Source organism: Pleurodeles waltl, chromosome 7 (genome assembly GCF_031143425.1).
Source record: "Pleurodeles waltl isolate 20211129_DDA chromosome 7, aPleWal1.hap1.20221129, whole genome shotgun sequence".
In the NCBI taxonomy this organism is placed as follows: domain Eukaryota; kingdom Metazoa; phylum Chordata; class Amphibia; order Caudata; family Salamandridae; genus Pleurodeles; species Pleurodeles waltl.
Genome location: NC_090446.1, coordinates 578,546,165 through 578,567,494, shown reverse-complemented (window position 1 = coordinate 578,567,494; position 21,330 = coordinate 578,546,165). Strand labels below are relative to the sequence as shown.

At 47.1% G+C, this 21,330-nt stretch overlaps 1 protein-coding gene across 1 annotated transcript in view; it reads left to right on the top strand.

The window, feature by feature from the left end:
- SRCAP (Snf2 related CREBBP activator protein) overlaps nucleotides 1-21,330 on the top strand; it is a 1,275,580-nt gene that overhangs the window by 467,838 nt on the left and 786,412 nt on the right. Inside the window, exon 12 of the mRNA XM_069201690.1 lies at nucleotides 11,263-11,480. Within this exon, the coding sequence (XP_069057791.1) occupies nucleotides 11,263-11,480 (218 nt within the window). The remainder of the gene's footprint in view (nucleotides 1-11,262; nucleotides 11,481-21,330) is intronic.

Below are 21,330 nucleotides of genomic sequence, written 5' to 3'. Positions count from 1 at the left end.
ACCCAGTTCTTCAGAGGAGGACTGACCGGTCTGTGCCAGCCTGCCACTAAGAGACGAGTTTCTGACCCCTGGGGGTATTACCCTTTTTGCTCTCGGGGGTCAGTAACAAAGCATGCACTGGGTGGAGGTACTGCACACCTCCCCTCTGCAGGAACTCTAACAGCTGGCCGTGAGCTCAGGCCTGGTGTTAGAATGCCCTCAGGGCACTTCAGCCAGTGGAGATGCCCTCCCCCTCGGACAAGCCCCCACTTTTGGCCCAAGTCCAGAGGAATAATGAGAAAAACAAGGAGTCACACCTCCAGCTAGGTCCGCCCCTAAGGTGACCAGAACTGAATTGACCCCCTCCTTGAGAAATCCTCCATCTTCCATTGGAGGAATAGGCCAATAGGAATAGGGATGTGCCCCCCTCCTGAGAGGGAGTGGGCACAAGGATGGTGTAGCCACCCTCAGGGACATTAGCCATTGGCTACTGCCCCCTGACCCTAACACCCCTAAATTTAGTGTTTAGGGGTGACCCTAAACCCGGATCATCTGATCCTTGACGACCTCACAAGAAGGACTGCTTAGCGGAAACCGCAGCAGAGAAGGAAAGGAGACCACAACTGACTTGACCCCACCCCTACAGGCCTGTCTCCTGCTTAAAAGAACATGCAGAAGAAAAGTGACGCATCCTGCAGGTCAAGCGACCTCTGAAAAACCTCCAGAGGACTGCCTGCATCAGAGTATCAAAAACGCCCGTGGACAGCGTCCCTGTCCAAATAAGATCAGAAGAAGAAACCTCTTCTGAAGGACTCCCACCTCTCCAGAAGCGTGAGTCCTAACCACTCTGCACCCGACAACCATGGCCGGAGTCCAGATGGCCCAACCGACCAGAGGAGACCCCCAGGCGACTGCAACCAAGTGCTCACCCTGGGTTGACCTCTCCACGACGCCGCCTGCAGAGGGAATCCATCCCGAGGACCCCCCTGACAGCGACGGCCCTGGACGAAGATACACGCCAAAGGACCGAATGCACCCGCAGCCCCCAGGCCTTGGAGAAATCGACATCCGGTGCAGCAACGATCAACAGGCGACCCTCTTCCCTTTCCGACCGGTGGTGTGCCCGAGACCACCCCCCCCCTCCTCAAAGACCTAGCCTGCAGCACCTGAGTGACCTCCGGGGTTCCCGTCATAGTTTAATTGGAAACCCAACTCCCTGTTTGCACCCTCCACCCTGCTGCCCCAGTGCCTCTGAGGGTGTGGGATTGGTGCCTACTTGGCGCCCCTCCAGTGCTCCTCTAATTTGCCCTGGTCGGCCCTCCGAGCCATGGTTACTTAACTGCTGGCAGACCGAATTCCAAGTACCCCCTGTCTCCATAGGAGCCCACGTTAAAATTGCTCAACTTTGACCTCTGCATCCAGCCGGCCCGTGTTGCTGGTGGTGTGTATTTGGGGTTGATTTGAACCCCCAAGGGTGGACTACCTATAACCTGGAGACTGGAACTGTAAGTCATGTACTTACCTCTAAAACTGTAATTTATTTTCTTCCCCCAGGAACTGTTCTGACAATGCACTGTCCACTTTTAAAATAGATATTCTCTGTTTTCTTAAAAACGGTTTACTTGACTAAAGTGAAACAAAGTTACATTGATGTCTATGCTAAGTACTTACCTGCAACAGTATTTACTTCTGAACTTGTGGTTCTAGTAATAAAGTAACAAAAATACTTTTTTCTTTATGAAAAAGCCTATTGGCCTGGAGTTAAGTCATTGAGTGTAAGTTTCCTCTATTGCTTGTGTGTACAACAAATGCTTAACACTACCCTCTTGATGAGCCTTACCGCTCAACCACACTACCACAAATAGAGCATTAGTGTTATCTATTGCCTCTGCCAAGCTTCTTGGGGAACCCCTGGACTCTGTGCACACTATATCCCATTTTGATATAGTATATACAGAGTCCGCTTCCTACACCAAGTTAAGGCTTTTCAAACAGTAATTTCTACATTAACAGAGAACCAAGCATACACAGTAAGCACTGTTGGGGATGATGGCATCTTGTACTGCCATCGTACCTCATGCCAGACGTTATATGCTTCCCCTTCAACAATGTCTTTCTCGTCGGTAGTCTCAGGCACAGGTTCGGATGGAAGATCCAGTGTTGTTGGACCGCCATACTTACCACTGTCTGCATTGGTGGAACACCAGAATCCTTATTAAATGGGGCCCTTTTTAGACCCTGTACCTCAGATGACTACCACAACAGATGCCTCAAACACCGGTTGGGGAGCTCATCTCCTCAATCTCACAGTTCAGGGAATATTGGACAAGACTCCACAGTCTTTCCATATCAATTACCTCAACTGCAGGCAGTATTCCTAGCAATGAAAGTGTTCCTTCCACAGCTGCAACACAAAATGGCGTTAGTATGTACAGATATTGGCAATTCATCACCACATTCACATAGTGGCACAATATCTCCCAGTGACAGACAATCACTTTGCAGAAGCAGGATGCAGCAACAAGTCCCCGAGTGGGAACTCCACATACATGTCGTTCACCAATACTTCCAATAAGTCGGGAACACCTCAAAAAGACCTATTCTGCCACATATTTAAAAAAAAAAAAAAAAGCCAAAACCTAGCCTCCAGGTACCCACACCCTTACTCCAAGGGCAATGCTCTATGGATGAGTTGTTCAAGGATATTTGCTTACGCTTTTTCCTCTCTCCCACTCATTCCCTTTCTGCTCCAGAAGCTGTCTTCCCTCAACATGATTTTGGTGGCCGCCTACATGGGAAGGTCCACCATGGTTCACAACACTTAGAACTCTGTTGTTCCTCATCAAACGCTTCCCACCAGACCTTCTGACACAGACCGGGTCAAATAGGACATCCGAATCCCAGATCCCTCAACCTAGCAATATGGCTCCTTAGGTCATAGAATTTGGTTATTTACAATTACCTCAAGGATGTATGGATATTCTTAAACAAGCCCTCAAACCCATAACTAGACAATGTTATGCAGCAAAACGGAAATGTTTTGTTTGCTATCGTCTAACACAACACATGGATCCTCTCAAGCCAACAGTAGAAGACATTGTATGTTATTTGCTACATTTACAAAAAAGAAATCCATTCATTTACATTTAGCAGCCACAGCTGCATAGCTTCAAAACAGACAGCATATTTCTCTGATTAGAATTCCGTTTATGATAATATTTATGGAACGACTCAAAAGAATAATTCCATTAAGAATTCCTCCAGCTCCGTCTTGGAATCTTAACATTGTAATCACAAGACTTAAGGCTCCACCTTTTGAGCCACTTCACTCCTGTTCTGTACAATTCTTCTCATGAAAAGTAGCTTTTCTAGTCACCATGACTTAGCTTAGACGTGCCGGTGAGCTCCAAGCTTTAACTTTTGAAGAACCTTTCTTTCAAATTGATAAAGAAAAAATTGTCTTAAGAACAAATACAAAATTCCTTCCAAAAATAGTTAACAATTTCATATCAGTCAGACAGTAGAATTACCAGTTTTCTTTCCACAACAAGATTCTGTGGCAGAAAGAGCTCTACAAACTCTGGATGTTAAAAGGGCTCTTAGGTATTATATAGATAGAACAAAACAGTTTTAGGAAAAAAATAAAACTTTTTGTGGCATTCTCCGTGACACATAAGAGAGCCTATATCTAAAGCAACTATAGCTAGATGGATAGTCAATTGTATTCAGACTTGCTATAGTAAAGCCAAGTGACAATTACCTGCAACACCTAGAGCACAATCCACTAGGAAGAAAGATGCATCCATGACATTTTTAGGTAACATACCTTTAGCGGATATTTGCAAAGCTGCAACGGCAAGAAACAGTTGTTGGACAAGCTGTACTCAAAACACTCTTCCAATCAGTTGCCGCTTTATGGAGGGACTGCTTCACAGTCTATGCACAGTTTACAAGTAACACTTTTCAATTTCAAAAGTTGACACAGTGTAATTTCTCATAGGAACCAATCCAGTCCTTGTGGAGGAAATATTTTAGCACAGGTAACAACTCAACCTACGATCCCAGTGTTCGGGGGTTAGGATGTCCACAGGTCAGATCAACACCAGCAACACAGGGCCCGGCTGGCTGCAGAGATCAAAGTTGGTGTTGGATTTACAATTGAATTCTATGAGGAATGGGGGCTCTCGGAAGAGAACTAATTGCAGGTAAGTACCCATGACTTCAGGGCACAGACCTGCACTGTTCGGGTCAGCAGCAGGAGGGCCACATGTTCAACATGACACACACCCTTAGGGTCACAGTGGTTAAGTGATTAAGGAGAGCACAAAGGCTCTCACCCCATGGGGTCAGTAACTTGTCTGTTAGTGGCAGGCTGGCACAAACCAGTCTGCCCTAAATTAGAGGGTTGGGTAAAATACAGTGGCATCTATTAGATGTCCTTTCTGTACATTATTCAATACATCCAGCACTTGCATCAGTGTGGGTTTATTGCGCTGAGAAGTTTGATACCAAACTTCCCAGTGTTTAGTGAAGCCATCATGGAGCTATGGAGTTCGTAATGACAAACTACCAGCCCATGCACTTTATATGGCCACACTGCACTTACAATGTCTAAGAGTGGACTTGGACACTCTAGGGGCATATAGCTCATGCAGCTGTGCCCTCACCTGTGGTAAAGTGCACCCTGCCTTAGGGCTGTGACACCTGCTAGAGGGGTGACTTACCTATGCCACAGGAAGTGGCTTGTGGGCATGGTACTCTGGGAGGGATGCCATGTCGACCTTACCTTTTTCTCCCCACCAGCGCACACAATCTGCAATGGCAGCGTGCATGTGTTTAAGGAGGGGTCCCTTAGGGTTGTGCAATACATGCTGCAGCCCTTAGGGGCCCTCACTGGCCACAGAACCCTTGGTACCACTGGTACATTTTACAAGGGACTTAGCTGTGTGCCAGAGGTGTGCCAATTGTGGAAACAATGATACAGTTTAGGAAAAGAACACTGATGCTGGAGCTTGGTTAGCAGGATCCCAGCGCACACTCAGTCAAGTTAGCATCAATATCGAGTAAAAAGTAGAGACAATAGGTAACTATGCCAAAAAGGGCACTTTCATACAGTGTGACCAAACATACTGGCTGTCAGGTCGGGCATCTGACAGAAGTGGCTAGAAGGACAAGGACCACAGACACCACCAGAAAAACAAAAAACAAAAGAGGGACTAACTGACAATTTCTAGACTCAACCACTAAATGGTGGAATAATGCCAAGCACATGATTGCAGAAAATTCTTCAAGCTGCAGAACTCCCCTTATTGGTAACTAACCATTTCATATCCTCCTTACCAGCCTAGAGTATTTACATTCATGCCCCCTGTAATGCCTTTCTTGAAAGATGGCCTTCCTGTTTGTAATCACTTCTTTACGCAGCATTAGTGATCTGCAAGCCCTCACACTGCAAGAGCCCTTCATCGAAGTTAATGGGTGCAGGTTAGTGCTGAGGACAAACTGCAGCTTATCTAGATGATATAGCAGTATTCAGCAGCATCTGGGGGTATCACCTGGTCCTCCTCCTGGAAGTGTATCATGCCTTGCAGCAAGCAGGCTAGACTGTCAAGGCCTGTAAATGCCAGATAAGGCAAAGCTCCGCTGTGTACGTGGGCCGCCAAGTGGGTGAAGGCCATTTAAAAACCTATTCAACCCAAGATAATAGGTAACTCTGGCTTGGAATGCTCTTAAGACTTTGACCCAGGTCAGAGCCTTTCTTGGCATTATTAGGCATTACAGGAGGTCTGTGAAAAGGTATATTACTATAGTGACACCACTCACTGAATTTAACTCCACTAGAAGCAACACAGACAAATCATTTGGAATGAGTAGTGTTTTACTTCCTCAAAGAAGCTCTTTGCTCAACATCTGCCCTAAAGGTACCTGATTTCAGTAAGTAATCATTTAGACAACTGCATTTGAACATAGGATTGGGATGGTGGTGTCACAAGTAAACGATTTAGGCCAGGACCAGCGAGTTGTCTCCATTAGCAGGGGACTCCTCACCAGAGAACAGTGTTGGAGTGCCATTGAGAGGAAAGTCTTTACTGTGGTTTGGTCCCTGAAGAATCTTTAACCCTACCTGTTTGGGACTCACTTCAGAGTTCAAACCGACCACAGACCTCTTAGATGGTTGATGCAGATGAGAGGAGAGAACCCCCAAGTTGTGGAGTTGGTCCATCTACCTACAGGGTATGGACTTCACATAGCCATGTGATTGACCAATGCTATTGCGGATGGTCTTTCCAAGGTCTTCCACTTAAATGATAAGCAACTAACCTTTATCCTGATAGTTTTGCAGTGTGAATCTTTTCTGGATTCACCTGCTGTGCATTATTCTGCCATCTAGTGGCTGGGTCCAGAACTGTCTCTAAACATCTTTTGTCCTTCCTCTTTTTTTTTTTTGGTTGTTGGGCTTCCACGTGCCTCCATTTGGTGTCCCTTGTGGTGGTATTGCACTGCCTCCTGTAGCTCCCTCCTTTGGTTGCCATCATCAAATAATTTTTTCCGCCATTTGGTCTATACGCCTGCCAATGGATCTCCAGCACTGGAAAGAAAATTTCACGAAAGTCAGGGAGAACATCGGTGAGAAGTTTAAGGAAAGTACAGCAGAGCACCAAGGTATCTGGATGGTAGATCGTAAAAGAGAGATTTTATGGAGAATGCCCGTGCAGGGGGGCTCCCTTGGCAGCTTAATGGAGAACACACCTTTCCAGTTCTTCAAAAATTGTCACCACATGTTCTCTGAAATGCAAAGACAGCGTACACCTCCTTCTCTTCGAGATTTGGGCCTGGAAACTGACAAAGAGGAGAACATAGCTGAAGAGGTAGAGGGATGAAACATTTGAGGTTGATTTTGAAATAAGTGATGTAGAAGCCCAGGGGGTCAAAGACTTGCATAGATACGAAGCAAGAGAACCATCCACGTCAAACAATATCCCTGAGTTGCGTAAAACAGAGTCCAGAGCTTCAAAGGAAGCCTTGGCCTCAAATAAAACAATTACCACAGCCACATCCCAAGACAAGGATCCCCTCAGAACCAGTGATCAGGAGACTGCAGGAGTCAAAACCTCTGAAATATCAAAATCGTTGAAAATGTACCTGGGAAAGAGGCTTCGATGCCCAAGCATGAGGCGTCACGTTCTGAGCATCGAAGCTAAATGACCGATCTGTTTAAAAAGACTCCGCGCTGAAGAGGAAGACGGACATCAATCTTGACACTGAACAATGTGCAGCTGAGATAGAGAAGAAAAGGCGGCTTGTGGCCAAAATGGCTGTTCTTCTACAGAAACTCTAAGAATTAGAGAATAGTCTAAAGGAATACAGAATTTCAAAAATACCCTTGATGCCAAAAGAGCAGGAAGAGTTACGCTTTGAAGAAATCAAGCCGCCCTTAAAGCCAGAACCACAAGAAGAATTGTTTTATGAAGAGGAAGAGGAACAACTATCTGGTCTGTATCAAGGTTTAGAGGGATCCGAATATTCCAAGGCTCAGTGGCAGGACCAGGACTTGGAAGTTGATTCACCTGAAAAGTGTGTGGAGTGTTATCCTCACAAACCTTCAACACCAGATTACATGGACATGTACAATCGGTGATAAAGAAAGTGTAGGAAGTTGGCTCTGTATGTGCTATTTCAAAGTAAGGAATAGCAGGCACAGAGTCCAAGGGTTCCCCTTAGAGGTAAGATAGTGGCAAAAAGTGGTAGTGTGGTCGAGCAGTAGGCTTATCAAAGGAGTAGTGTTAAGCATTTGTTGTACATACACACAGGCAATAAATGAGGAACACACACTCAGAGACAAATCCAGCCAATAGGTTTTGTTATAGAAAAATATCTTTTCTTAGTTTATTTTAAGAACCACAGGTTCAAATTCTATGTGTTAGGAACTTTGAATCATTACATTAGCATGTATACTTTTTACATAAAACACAATAAGTTGTTTTAAAAGTGGACACTTAGTGCAATTTTCACAGATCCTGGGGGAGGTAAGTTTTTGTTAGTTTTGTCAGGTAAGTAAATCACTTACAAGTCTTAGGTTTGGGTCCAAGGTAGCCCACCGTTGGGGGTTCAGAGCAACCCCAAAGTTACCACACCAGCAGCTCAGGGCCGGTCAGGTGCAGAGGTCAAAGAGGTGCCCAAAACACATAGGCTTCAATGGAGAGAAGGGGGTGCCCCGGTTCCGGTCTGCCATCAGGTAAGTACCCGCGTCTTCGGAGGGCAGACCAGGGGGGTTTTGTAGGGCACCGGGGGGGACACAAGTCAGCACAAAAAGTACACCCTCAGCAGCGCGGGGGCGGCCGGGTGCAGTGTGCAAACACGCGTCGGGTTTACAATGATTTTCAATGAGAGATCAAGGGATCTCTTCAGCGTTGCAGGCAGGCAAGGGGGGGGGGGCTCCTCGGGGCAGCCACCACCTGGGCAAGGGAGAGGGCCTCCTGGGGGTCACTCCTGCACAGGAGTTCGTTCCTTTAGGTGCTTGGGGCTGTGGGTGCAGGGTCTTTTCCAGCCGTCGGGAAATGGAGTTCAGGCAGTCGCGGTCAGGGGGGGCCTCGGGATTCCCTCTGCAGGCGTCGCTGTGGGGGCTCAGGGGGGACAACTTTGGTTACTCACGCTCTCGGAGTCGCCGGAGGGTCCTCCCTGAGGTGTTGGTTCTCCACCAGTCGGGTCGCCGGGTGCAGTGTTGCAAGTCTCACGCTTCTTGCGGGGAGTTGCAGGGGTCTTTAAGTCTGCTCCTTGAAACAGTCGCAGTTCTTTTGGAGCAGGGCCACTGTCCTCGGGAGTTTCTTGTCTTTCTTGAAGCAGGGCAGTCCTCTGAGGATTCAGAGGTCGCTGGTCCTTTGGAAAGCATCGCTGGGGCAGGTTTCTTTGGAAGGCAGGAGACAGGCCGGTAGGACTGGGGCCAAAGCAGTTGGTGTCTTCTGTTCTTCCTCTGCAGGGGTTTTTCAGCTCAGCAGTCGTCTTCTTGTAGTTTCAGGAATCTAAATTCTTAGGTTCAGGGGAGCCCTTAAATACTAAATTTAAGGCCGTGTTTAGGTCTGGGGGGGTTAGTAGCCAATGGCTACTAGCCCTGAGGGTGGGTACACCCTCTTTGTGCCTCCTCCCAAGGGGAGGGGGGTCACATCCCTAATCCTATTGGGGAATCCTCCATCTGCAAGATGGAGGATTTCTAAAAGTTAGTCACTTCAGCTCAGGACACCTTAGGGGCTGTCCTGACTGGCCAGTGACTCCTCCTTGTTATTCTCATTATCTTCTCCGGCCTTGCCGCCAAAAGTGGGGGCCGTGGCCGGAGGGGGCGGGCAACTCCACTAGCTGGAGTGTCCTGCGGTGCTGGCACAAAGGGGTGAGCCTTTGAGGCTCACCGCCAGGTGTGACAGCTCCTGCCTGGGGGAGGTGTTAGCATCTCCACCCAGTGCAGGCTTTGTTACTGGCCTCAGAGTGACAAAGGCACTCTCCCCATGGGGCCAGCAACATGTCTCGGTTGTGGCAGGCTGCTGGAACCAGTCAGCCTACACAGATAGTCGGTTAAGGTTTCAGGGGGCACCTCTAAGGTGCCCTCTGGGGTGTATTTCACAAAAAAATGTACACTGGCATCAGTGTGCATTTATTGTGCTGAGAAGTTTGATACCAAACTTCCCAGTTTTCAGTGTAGCCATTATGGTGCTGTGGAGTCCGTGTTTGACAGACTCCCAGACCATATACTCTTATGGCTACCCTGCACTAAGGTTTGGCTTAGACACTGTAGGGGCACAGTACTCATGCTCTGGTGCCCTCACCTATGGTATAGTGCACCCTGCCTTAGGGCTGTAAGGCCTACTAGAGGGGTGACTTATCTATACTGCATAGGCAGTGTGAGGTTGGCATGGCACCCTGAGGGGAGTGCCATGTCGACTTACTCGTTTTGTTCTCACCAGCACACACAAGCTGGCAAGCAGTGTGTCTGTGCTGAGTGAGGGGTCCCCAGGGTGGCATAAGATATGCTGCAGCCCTTAGAGACCTTCCCTGGCATCAGGGCCCTTGGTACCAGGGGTACCAGTTACAAGGGACTTACCTGGATGTCACACTTTCAAATCATAACTTGGCATCAGCAAAGGCAAAAAGTCGGGAGGTAACCATGCCAAGGAGGCATTTCCTTACATTTAGGGTTTATTACTCTGAGATGTTTGATACCGAACATCCCTATTTTCAGAGAAGTCATGTGGTAGCTGGAAAACTTGTAGTGACCAGTGTCCAGCACATGCGTTTAAAATGGCTTCCCTGGTCACTTACTATGTCTGAGAATCAAAAAAGACATAGTAGAGGCATATCTGCACGTGCTGCATTTGCCATCACTTATAATATAATGCACCCTGTCTTTGAGTTGTAAAGCTTGCAAGAGGGGTAACTTACATATATTGTGAGTAGTGTTTAGAGAACATGGCACACAGACTGTGTGCCATGTCATATTTTCACTTTTGTCTGCACCAAGCCACGCAGCCTGCAATGGTAGCTTGTTGTGCTTTGTGAGTGGTGTTTTAGGGTGGCACAATTCGTGCTGCAGCCCTTAGGGACCCTCCTTAGTTCCCAAGGCCCTAGGTACCAGGGGTACCATTTACTAGGGATTTACAGTGGGTGATAAAGGTTTTGCCAATTGGGAAAAGAAACTTTGCAGTTTTGGGGGAAAGAGATTTGGCAATGGGGTCCTACTTAGGAGGAACTCCGTGCACTTTCAGTCGAAATTACACCAGAAACCAGGCACCAAGTAAGTGTGTGGGGGGGAGGGGGGGAGTGGGCAGGAGGAGGGGTGACCGTGTCAAGAGACACTTTCGTACACCTTTGCAGTGTCCTACATTCTTGAAAACCCAGAAAAGGTTTGGCTTTTTGAAGGAGAAGGAAAATTCTAATAAAACCATTATAAAAAATAAAAAAAAGATATATATGCTGCCTATGTTTACTACATTACCAGTGTTCAATGTCATGTACAGTGCTGTTTCTCCTTTGCTCCATCCCCCCCCAGCTTGATGTGCAATATACAGGTGCAAAGATGCATGTATATGTAGCACATACTGGCATACTGTGGGCTATTTGCAGCACCTTTTGGGGCTAGTGGTTTTTCTGATGCGTTATAGTTCATGTGATCTTGACTGGTGTACTTAGTGCTCCTTTGGAATTGGAACATTGTGTGTCTCTTATACCATCTTCTATATTCTGTTGCATTGATTTGTGGCTAATAAATTATGTATTAATCTGTTTGTTTTTGGGAAGATTATTCTGAGGATGAGATAAATAGTGAAGTTGAAGAAGATGAAGACGATGAAGGTGTTGGAGTTGAGTATCTCCTCCAGGGGACTGAAGATAATCAAAAAGGCCATCCGGTCAATGCCTCACACAAAGAGACACTGGGACCAAAGAAAGAAATTACAGACATTGCTGCAGCTGCAGAAAGTCTTCAGCCTAAAGGCTACACATTGGCAACAACACAGGTAAATTTTGAAAGAGGTGAAAGGGAAGGGGTGACTTGCTGTGGTTGGTGGTACGGAAGATGACCTAATATTTGACTCTAGTGCTGTTGAGCAAAGCATAAACTCAGACTATGAATAGTAGATGGGAAGGAAATGAGAATAACAAATAAGGGATTTTAGAAAATAGAATTTTCTTGGGTATGCAGACATTGTGGGGACGGAAATGTGCCTTGAGAAATGAAAACTACATAGATGTAGACAAATGGCTCCTTGTTGCAGTTACTCCCCACTTTTTGTCTGATATTGATGCTGACTTGACAGCGTTTGCTGGGACCCTACTAACCAGGGCCCAACAACAGTGTTCTTTCACTAAACATGTACCATTGTTTACACAATTGGCACACCCCAGGCACACAGATAAGTCCCTCATAAAAGGTACCAAGGGCCCTGTGACCAGTTAAGATCCCCAAGTGTTGCAGCATGTGTTGTGCCACCCTAAGAAAACCTCACCTAACACATGCACACTGCCATTGCAGATTGTGTGTGTTGTGGGGAGAAAAAGGCAAAGTCGACATGGCATCCCCCTCTGGATGCCAAGAACACAAAATACTGCCTGTGGCATAGGTAAGTCACCCCTCTAGCAGGCCTTAAAGCCCTAAGGCAGGGTGCACAATACCACAGATGAGGGCATAGCTGCATCAGCAATATGTCACTACAGTGTCTAAGTATATTCTTAGACATTGTAAGTACAGTGTGGCCATATTAAGTATATGGTCTGGGAGTTTGTCAAAACGCACTCCACAGCTCCATAATGGCTACACTGAATACTGGGATGTTTTGTTTCAAACTTTTCAGAATAATAAACCCACACTAATGCCAGTGTTGGATTTATTACAAAATGCACACAGAGGGCATCTTAAAGATGCCCCCTGTATTTTACCCAGTCCTCCAGTGCAGGACTGACTGGTCTTTGCCAGCCTGCCTCTGAGACGAGTTTCCGACCCCCTGGGGTGAGAGCCTTTATGCTCGCTGGGGCCAGAAACAAAGCCTGTCCTGGGTGGAGCAACTTCACACCTCTCCCTGCAGGAACTGTAACACGTAGCAGTGAGCCTCAAAGGCTCATGCTGCGTGTTACAATGCCCCAGGTCACTCCAGCTAGTGGAGATGTCTGCCCCCCGGGCAACCCCCAACTTTTGGCAGCTAGGCCGTAGAGATAATGAGAAAAACAAGGAGGAGTCACCCCCTCAACCAGGCCCACCCATAAGGTGACCAGAGCTGAAGTGACCCCCTCCTTGGAAAATCCTCCATCTTGTTTTGGAGGATTTATCCCAATAGTGATAGGGATGTGCTCCCCTCCACAAAGGGAGGGAGGACGAGGAGGGTGTAGCCACCCTCAAGGACAGTAGTCCTTGGCTACTGCCCTGTGACCCTAACACACCTTTAAATTTAGTATTTAGGGGCGACTCTCGACCCAGGAAATCAGATCTGACCCTATGTAAGTTGCTTCCATCATTTATGGGAGTGAACCCCATTTCTCTTCTTTCCCTTTCTATGGCTAGGAGCTGCTTCTCTAAAGCCAGTCTCTTGGCCATCCTGGCTAACAGGATGTCCTCTTCATTGAGGCTGTCCTCAATGCTTACAGAGGTACTGGACTCCCCTGTGGAAGAACCAGGCTGTCTTACTCTGTTTTTTGGGGACAGGGTTCCAGGAGCCCTGTCCTCCTTATTTAGGACAGGAGGGGGGAGTTCTTCCTCCTGTTCACTAATTTCCCCATCTGAAGGAGTATCCTCCAAATCAGAGGGGTGGTCCCTTGTTAACTCTGCCAAGAGCTCTTGGAGCTTTGCCTTGGTAGGGTTGGACCCAGTTATCTTTTTTTCTTACAGAGAGACCTTAACTCTGACATCCCTAGATGCAGATAAGGTGTGAGGTTGTGTTCCATCACTCTAAAAGTCGGTATTACTGTAGGAAGTTGGCTCTTTATATACTATCTCAAAGTAAGAGAGAGTGCGCACTGATTCCAGGGTTTCCCCTTAGAGGTAAGATAGTGGCAAAATTAGATCATTCTAATGCTCTATTTTGTGGTAGTGTGGTCGAGCAGTAGGCTTATTAGAGGGTAGTGTTAAGCATTTGTTGTACACACGCAGGCAATAAATGAGGAACACACACTCAAAGACTTAACTCCAGGCAAATAGGTTTTTATATAGAATTATCTAATTTTACCACTATCTTACCTCTAGGGTGAACCCTTGGACTCTGTGCATGGTATTTCTTACTTTGAAATGGTATATACAGAGCCAACTTCCTACAGGAGGTGATTCCTTGTTTTTCTCAATATTTCCCTGGACGTGCCGCCAAAAGTGGGGGCTGTGTCCTGGGGACGGGCATCTCTACTAGCTGGAGTGCCCTGGGGCATTGTAACACGTAGCCTGAGCCGTTGAGGCTCACTGCTAGGTGTTACAGTTCCTGCAGGCGGGACAGGGCAGGCTTTGTTTCTGGCCTTAGACAGCACAAAGGCTTTCACCCCATGGGGTCAGAAACTCCTCTCAGTGGCAGGCTGGCACAGACCAGTCAGTCCTGCACTGAAGGATTGGGTAAAATACAGGGGGCATCTCTAATATGTCCTTTGTGTGTTTTTTTAAATAAATCTGACAGTGGCATCAGTGTGGGTTTATTAATCTGAGAAGTTTGATACCAAACTTCCCAGTATTCAGTGTAACCATTATGGAACTGTGGAGTTTGTTTTCACAAACTCCCAGACCATATACCTAATATGGCCACACTGTACTTATAATATCTAAGAATAGACTTAGACACTGTAGGGACATATTGCTCATGCAGTTATGCCCTTACCTGTGGTATAGTGCACCCTGTCTTAGGGCTTTAAGGCCTGCTAGAGGGGTGACTTACCTATGCCACAGGTAATATTTTGTGTGCATGGCATCCTGAGGGGGATGCCATGTCGACTTTGCCTTTTTCTCCCCACCACCAGACACAATCTGCAGTGGCATTGTGCATGTGCTAGGTGAGGGTTCCCTTAGGGTGGCACAACACATGCTGCAGCCCTTAGGACCTTCCCTGGTCACAGGGCCCTTGGTACCTCTGGTACCTTTTACAAGGGACTTATCTGTGTGCCAGGGGTGTGCCAATTGTGGAAACAATGGTACATTTTCAGTGAAAGAACACTGGTGCTGGGGCCTGGTTAGCAGGGACCCAGCACACTCTGTCAAATTAGCATCAATATCGGGCAGAAATTAGGGGGGTAACTGCAAAAAGGAGCCATTTTCCCACAGGCGGCATCTATATACTACTCACGACGTCATCATGCCAACGACGTCGACCAAATGCCACCTACTGACGCGCAAGGGTATTGCTCGAAGTAAACTCTCCAGATTGAGTCTGACGCCTGGGGGAAATTCTAAGGTAATGAATCTGTACCAGAATATGTCCCTACCAGATATTTCGTTACTGAAGGTCAGTAACTTGTACATTAGATACACATAAGCAATCAGTAAGCAGCATAAAAAAAATAAGCATTGGCAAAAGCAGTAGAAAATAGTGTTTCCCCCTAGGGGATGGCCAAACGATATACTAAATATGTGGAATGCGAGATACAGTCCCCCACCCAAAGAAGTGGAATCAGTAGAGTGTAGCTGGAGAAAGTAGGAACCCCCAAGAGGTGAGTACCAGAGTGGCCCCCAGCGACCAGGATAGCAGAGGTAATTACCTGGTTTTCCCTAAACCCAACAGGAGGATTTAGGAAACTGACTGTGCCGTCAGTGGTGCTGGAAAACCACCAACAAGCCTTGGCAAATGCAGAGTCGAAGAAAGGTTTTGCAAGGCTGAAGAGGACCAGCAAGGTTCTGGGAAGTCGACCCAAGAAGGAGAGTGTGAGGTGACCCTCAGCAACTGAGTCACAAGAAGAGGAGGCAGCCCCCACAGGTGACCCAGGAGCAGTAGCACAGGAGTCACAGTGAGGCCTACAATGCACACCTGAAAAGGAGTCACACGTCTCTGGAGCAGCAGACAGGAGAGTGTGCTTTGCAGTAAAGCGTGCTGGCAGCCGAGGCTACATGGAGCCTGAAGATCCCTTGGAGGAGGAACAAACAAGCCTTGGTAGCTGCAAGAGTTACTGTGCACAGGTGTACTGTCCTGCAAGGAGAGGCAAGGTCTTACCTAATCCCAAGTTGGACAGCTGGTAGAGAGGACCAAGGGGACCACTCCGGACCACCACCTGTGGTGCAGGACACACCTTTGTGGTATTGCATAAGCTTTGCATGTTTGCTAGATTAGTTTTGGCTGCTCATCTACAGGTACCTCTAGAGAGCCCTGGAAACCTTACACCTTAATAATAAGGAATACCTGGTCCTGGTATAAAGGTGATAACATCATAGGTGCTCACCAAACACTAGGCCAGCTTCCTACAGAGAGTATGATGCATCTCTGTCCAAAGCCCACTTGGCATCTGGACAGGTGGGCAAATTAGTTTGTCAGGTAGGTGTGCCACCGCCATGCTAGTATCACCCATAAGGTGGGCTACTACGAGGTGGAAATTATTTTTCAGAGGCAGCCATCTTTGAGATGACATACTTAGTACTATCATCTCCTCAATCCCTTTCTACTGACTCTTCCCTCCTCTATCTCTCCTTTACGCATCCCAAACCTCACCTTGCTACTCTAATCTCCCATTTAACACTTCTGGATTCTTCCTTCCTCTATACCTCCATTATTTTATTTTATCCAACTTACAGACTCAAGTTCTCTGCTCAAATTAAATTATTCTTCTCTATACTAGAATTGTACTCGTATGCCCCTATACTAATCCTCCACTAATCCTTTTGGGTTCTGGAGTAGTTTGCTACTCGCCAAAAAGCGCTTTGATGCCTCGTCAGGGGTAACTAGCTCTATATAAATACAATTACAATTACCTTGGAATTCTGGGACAGGTTTATGCTCACTTCCCACAGGACGCCAACGGTCAGTAGCCCCTTGGATACTGCCCTACTCACCCCTAGTGCACCTAAATTCAGTATTTAGGGGAGTACCTGGCAGATCCTGACGACCTAAAAAGACCAAGGATACAGAAGAGTCTCAAAAGGAGGACAGAAGAAAAGAAGCAGCTTACCTGGTACCACTCCTGCCAAATGGTATTCATCCCTCGTTGAAATCATCTCCAAAGTCAACTTGTCCTGCAGCTGTACCTTCAGAAACCCTGGAGGACTGCTTGTCTTCAGTAAAGACTCAGCACCTGTTCTCCAGCAAACTCCAAAAGAAGGGACTCTGAAGCCTCTGGAACCACCAAAACTTGACACTTGAAGTCATCACTGCACCTGCTGTTTCCGACCCGAGTTGATGTTGCCCACTGGTGCCCACAAGGCTCCCCAGCCGAGTTTGAATCCATCGCAGTTTCATCCTTTCTGGACTCCCCGACAATGTCTGCAGTGTATGAACGCAGCTCCTCTCTACTGCGATGGCTTTAGTGAGGAAAACCCTGGCACCGAATGACACCTCTGCACCCGTCGCCCCTGAGCCTTTGGAGAAGAGGACCAGAAGGACCAGATCGTGAGGCCTTAGCCCTGCAGTTGGTTCAGGCTGACTGGCCTCCCTAATGCACAGTTGAAGTGGTAGAAGGTAAACAGAGTAAATGTTTTACGCAACTATTTTCCTCAACTTGCAGGGGTTTGCTAGAAGTATAACCGCATAGGCTGGCCCTGTAAGTAGCGGTGACACCCCTTTTGACTTACCGATCTCCACCATTTCTCTAGTGGGTCGGCTACCCAATTTAGTTGAGATCCTAAAGATCTCACGAGAGTGTTACACATTTTAACTTTAGCATTTAGAATCTGTTGAGCCCAGGAACCATTACTCGTAAATAGGATACACAAATAACACAGAGTTTACACGCGCAATAAGGGTATTGTCAATTAAAAAGGATCTACATTTTTTTGTTTTTTGCCCACAGATCATTGTAAAAGTTTTAGATTATTTTTTTTAATGACATAAGACATAAACTCCCCAGTGTGTCTTATTTATTAGTTGTGTGTATTCGTAGATGTCTTGCACTCCTCTGTGAAAACCCTAAGTCTGCTTGACCACACTACCCCTAAATAGAGCACTTTGGGATTGCATAGCAATCCCGTTCCACACACTGGGAAACCCCGTGACCCTTTACACGATATTCACATATCACATAAGGGGCCAGCTTCCTCCACCAGTAAACAATGTTAAAATGGCCAAAGGCTCAACAACACTGTTTAGTACCACTTGCAACACATTTGAAACTCCGGGTACTTCAGCCAATAGTTGACGTGCTGAGCTCACCTACGTTCTCTAGATGCCACCTAAACTAAGAATTGAACCTTGCGTTGTGTGAGAAGAGTCCCTAAGAAGAGCTGTACTCTAGCCCATGTTGACCTTAAATATATTACCTACTGCCATACCCGGATTCAACCTTCTTCATACTATGGGCTGTTGGGGGATTTCTGAGATTTTCACCTCAATTCTGGCCTGGTGGGACTGTCAACTACTTAGTCTGTGTCTGAGAAAGTTAGAAGATCTGCCCAAGTCTTCCCCAGTCTGCAGACAGAATTTGAAACTATATGCTCAACTGACAACAATTTAGAAAAGTAGACCATTTTTATATAAATTTAATCACTAAAATGAAGAAGCTCTACCGGAGGATTCCAGAGAGAGATGTTATCACAATTATTAAACCAAGAAAATTCACTTAACCGTAAACAAGTATTAACAAATTCGTCGAAAGAAAAAAAAAGTTGGCTGTAATGCAGTTATTTGAGTCACCTTAAGTGAGCAACTCCAGTAGAGGGACGAGTCAGGTCCTAAGGAACAGTTACTTTAACAGGTGAAGCAATTCTTAGTCACTTCTAGGCATTTTTATCAGACGCAGGTGATAGTGAGGTGGTCCTGGTCACAGGTTTCACATCCCACCATGTCCTCTGCGGTCTAGTCAAGGTACAGTCACTACTGGACCACCAGTCGTCTGGTATTGAGATCACAAGCCAGTCCTTCCTGGGTTGATAACTTGCCCTCTGAGGGTGCCAGCAGCTCTGACAGCAATCCTGGGTGTCGATGAACTTGAGTGCCACTATTTGCGTTAGGTCTTGGTCCCTGGTGCTGTATGGCGATTATGGTAATGACTTGAAGGCGACAGGCTACCAGATTGCCCCAGCATGCTTCTTCAGTTGTTGTTTCCCTGTGCTGTAAGCAAGAGGCCAGTGACCTAGTCGTTAAGGTTTCTTGGCTTTGCTGGGCTCTGGACATGGCCTCTCCTTGAGCAGGGCACAGCCCTTTCCTTTACTAGCCAACAGGTGCAGCAATTGCAGTTTTCACTGGAGCCTCTTTGCTTGTCCCTCTGTGAAGCAGGGCAATCTTACTTTGGGAATTCTTCCAGTCATGCTTGGAAGAATCCCTTCTGGCTGGATGCAGTTGGTAGCCAGTGGGCTACTTGGCTCCCTTCCACCTGGTGACCTCTTCCTGTGTAGTGTGGCATCTGGCTATCCCAGGATGCACTATTCTGTCGCTGTTCAAACGTCACTAGACCACCCCTGCAGTGTGGCTACCTTAGATCTACACGCCCATGGGGAAACCAGTTTGGCAACTGGTTTATCCTCTGTTCCCCGTGCCTGCCTGTATACTGCAGCAGTGAAGCAACTCTTTTTCCTGATGTCCCACATTTGGTATTGAAAGGCGGCCACACCTTTGAATCCTGCCTTTTGGGGGCTAAAACCCGAGTGGCTTCCTGTAGAAGCGAGGTAACACATTCTTGGCCTTTAATACCTCATTGTTTTCCTGAGAGTTGTTAGCATGTCTCGCCAGGGGGCAGGAAGCTGTCTCTTGGAACAGGCTCCATGCGTACCTGGGAAGGCACAAGTGTTTTAAAGGGAACAAAGTGCCAGCTTTGTAAAAGCTGCACACTCCAAAAAGTTACATTAATTTCGAAGTGACTTACAAGTAAGGCTTGATAAAACAAGTTGTATGAAACCTTTTGAGTGCCCACTTTGTTTGCACTGCTCAGGAGTTAGCACAGCAGAGGAGGAGTTAGCCTGTAATTCTGTACTAGGCAATTGGGTGACCAAGTCCTTCCACATTAAACGTATTCACTTTTTTATTGTTAGGACAGGTAAACTACGTGTCCTGCCCGTGCAATATGTGGCACCCTGCCTTAGGACTCGGTAGGCCTGCCAGAGGGTTGACTTAAACAGATGTACAGTTGAAGTAGTGGCTTTGCCATTGCTTTAATTGGCAAAGTTTTGCTAGAAGTGCACAACTGCTTTGCCAGTCTGCAGTGGGAGACTCTGGGGCATGTTGTAATTGGGTGACCTCCAGAGTGATAGATCCAGTGCTGCAAGCCTGGGGTACCCCTCTAACGTGTATGCTGTAGGAAGCTGGCCTGGTGTGTTCTGGTTACCCAAGGTACTTACACCTTATACCGGGTCCAGGTATCCCCTCTTAGTGAAGTGTAGGCAGTGCCTAAAAGCCTGGCTCTCTAGAAGTAGCTGTGGATGAGCAGCCAAGGTTTTCTCTAGAGACATGCAAAGCTCATGCAATACCACTGTAGTCACACCGTACTTACAGGAAAGAAAACATCCAGTTGTACAAAAATAAAGGTGCTTTATTTTTGGAACAAATCACCACAAAATACTAGACAGGTAACCCACCCTTAGGAGGTAAGTAATACACAAAATATATACACAAGCAATCAGAAACAGGAATAGAAAAAGTTTGAAAACTGTGCAAATAGTAATAACCAATAGTGACCCTAGGGGGAGCACAAACCATATACTAAAACAAATGGAATGCAAACAAGGTACCCCCACCTAGGTAAGTAAAATGTGTAGAGGGGAGCTGGGAGTACTAGAAAACCACAAAGGTAAGTCACACAGTACCCCCCCCCCCCGCGTCTAAAAATTGCAGGAGTAAAACACTTGATTTTCCCTTAACCACCTAAAAGGAGGAAAAGAAGGCACAGAGCGAAAACTGCAAGACATCAATTCCTGAAGAAAGAAGACCTGTGGAGAGAGGGGACCAAGTCCAAGAGTCACAGTGGAGTCCAGGAAGAGTAGAGCTATTACCCACCCAATTGTGGATGCAGGGGTTGGTCGACGGTGATGAACAGGGCAGCACTGCAGCCTTGGAGCTGGAGAAGAGTTCCTAATGGATGCAGATGAAGCTGCACGCCAGAAGGAAGATTGCAGACTGGTGTCGGTGCAGGAATTTCACCAACAAGCCTTGGCAAAGACAAATTTGTGGTTGGTGTAAAAGTGGAACTGCCGGGACCATCAAGGCCCAGGAGGACTCAACCTGGGGAAGCCCTGGGGGACCTTCAGCGTCGCTGAGAGTCCACAGAGGCAGCACCCACAGGAGTCCCACCGTACAGGGACACAGAAGTCTCAGAAGAGTCCCACACAGCACTACAAAAGAGGACCCTACGCCGCAGGAGAACTACGCAGGAGGCTATGCTTTGCAGGATGGAGTGCTGGGGCCTGGAGCTACACATCGCCTGAAGATCCCTTGAAGGAGATGCAAACAAGTCTTGGCAGCTGCAAGAGACTCAGTGCACGGGGGTACTGTCCTTTGTGGGAAGGCAAAGGATTACCTGCACCAAAGTTGGACAGCTGGCATAGAGGGCTACTCCAACCACCATTCATGATGCAGGATCCACGCAGCTGAGCAGGAGAGGGGATCCACGCAGCCGGTTGTCGCTTGTTGTAGGTGCCTGCATTTGTAAAGAAGTGACTTTTTCAGTCCAATCAGAGATTCCTCCTTCTTGTGCAGTCTGAAGGGTTGAAGGCCTCTGAAGGAAATGTTGCAAAGCTGGCAGGAGCCCTTTAAACAATACTGCTGAAGTCCTGGA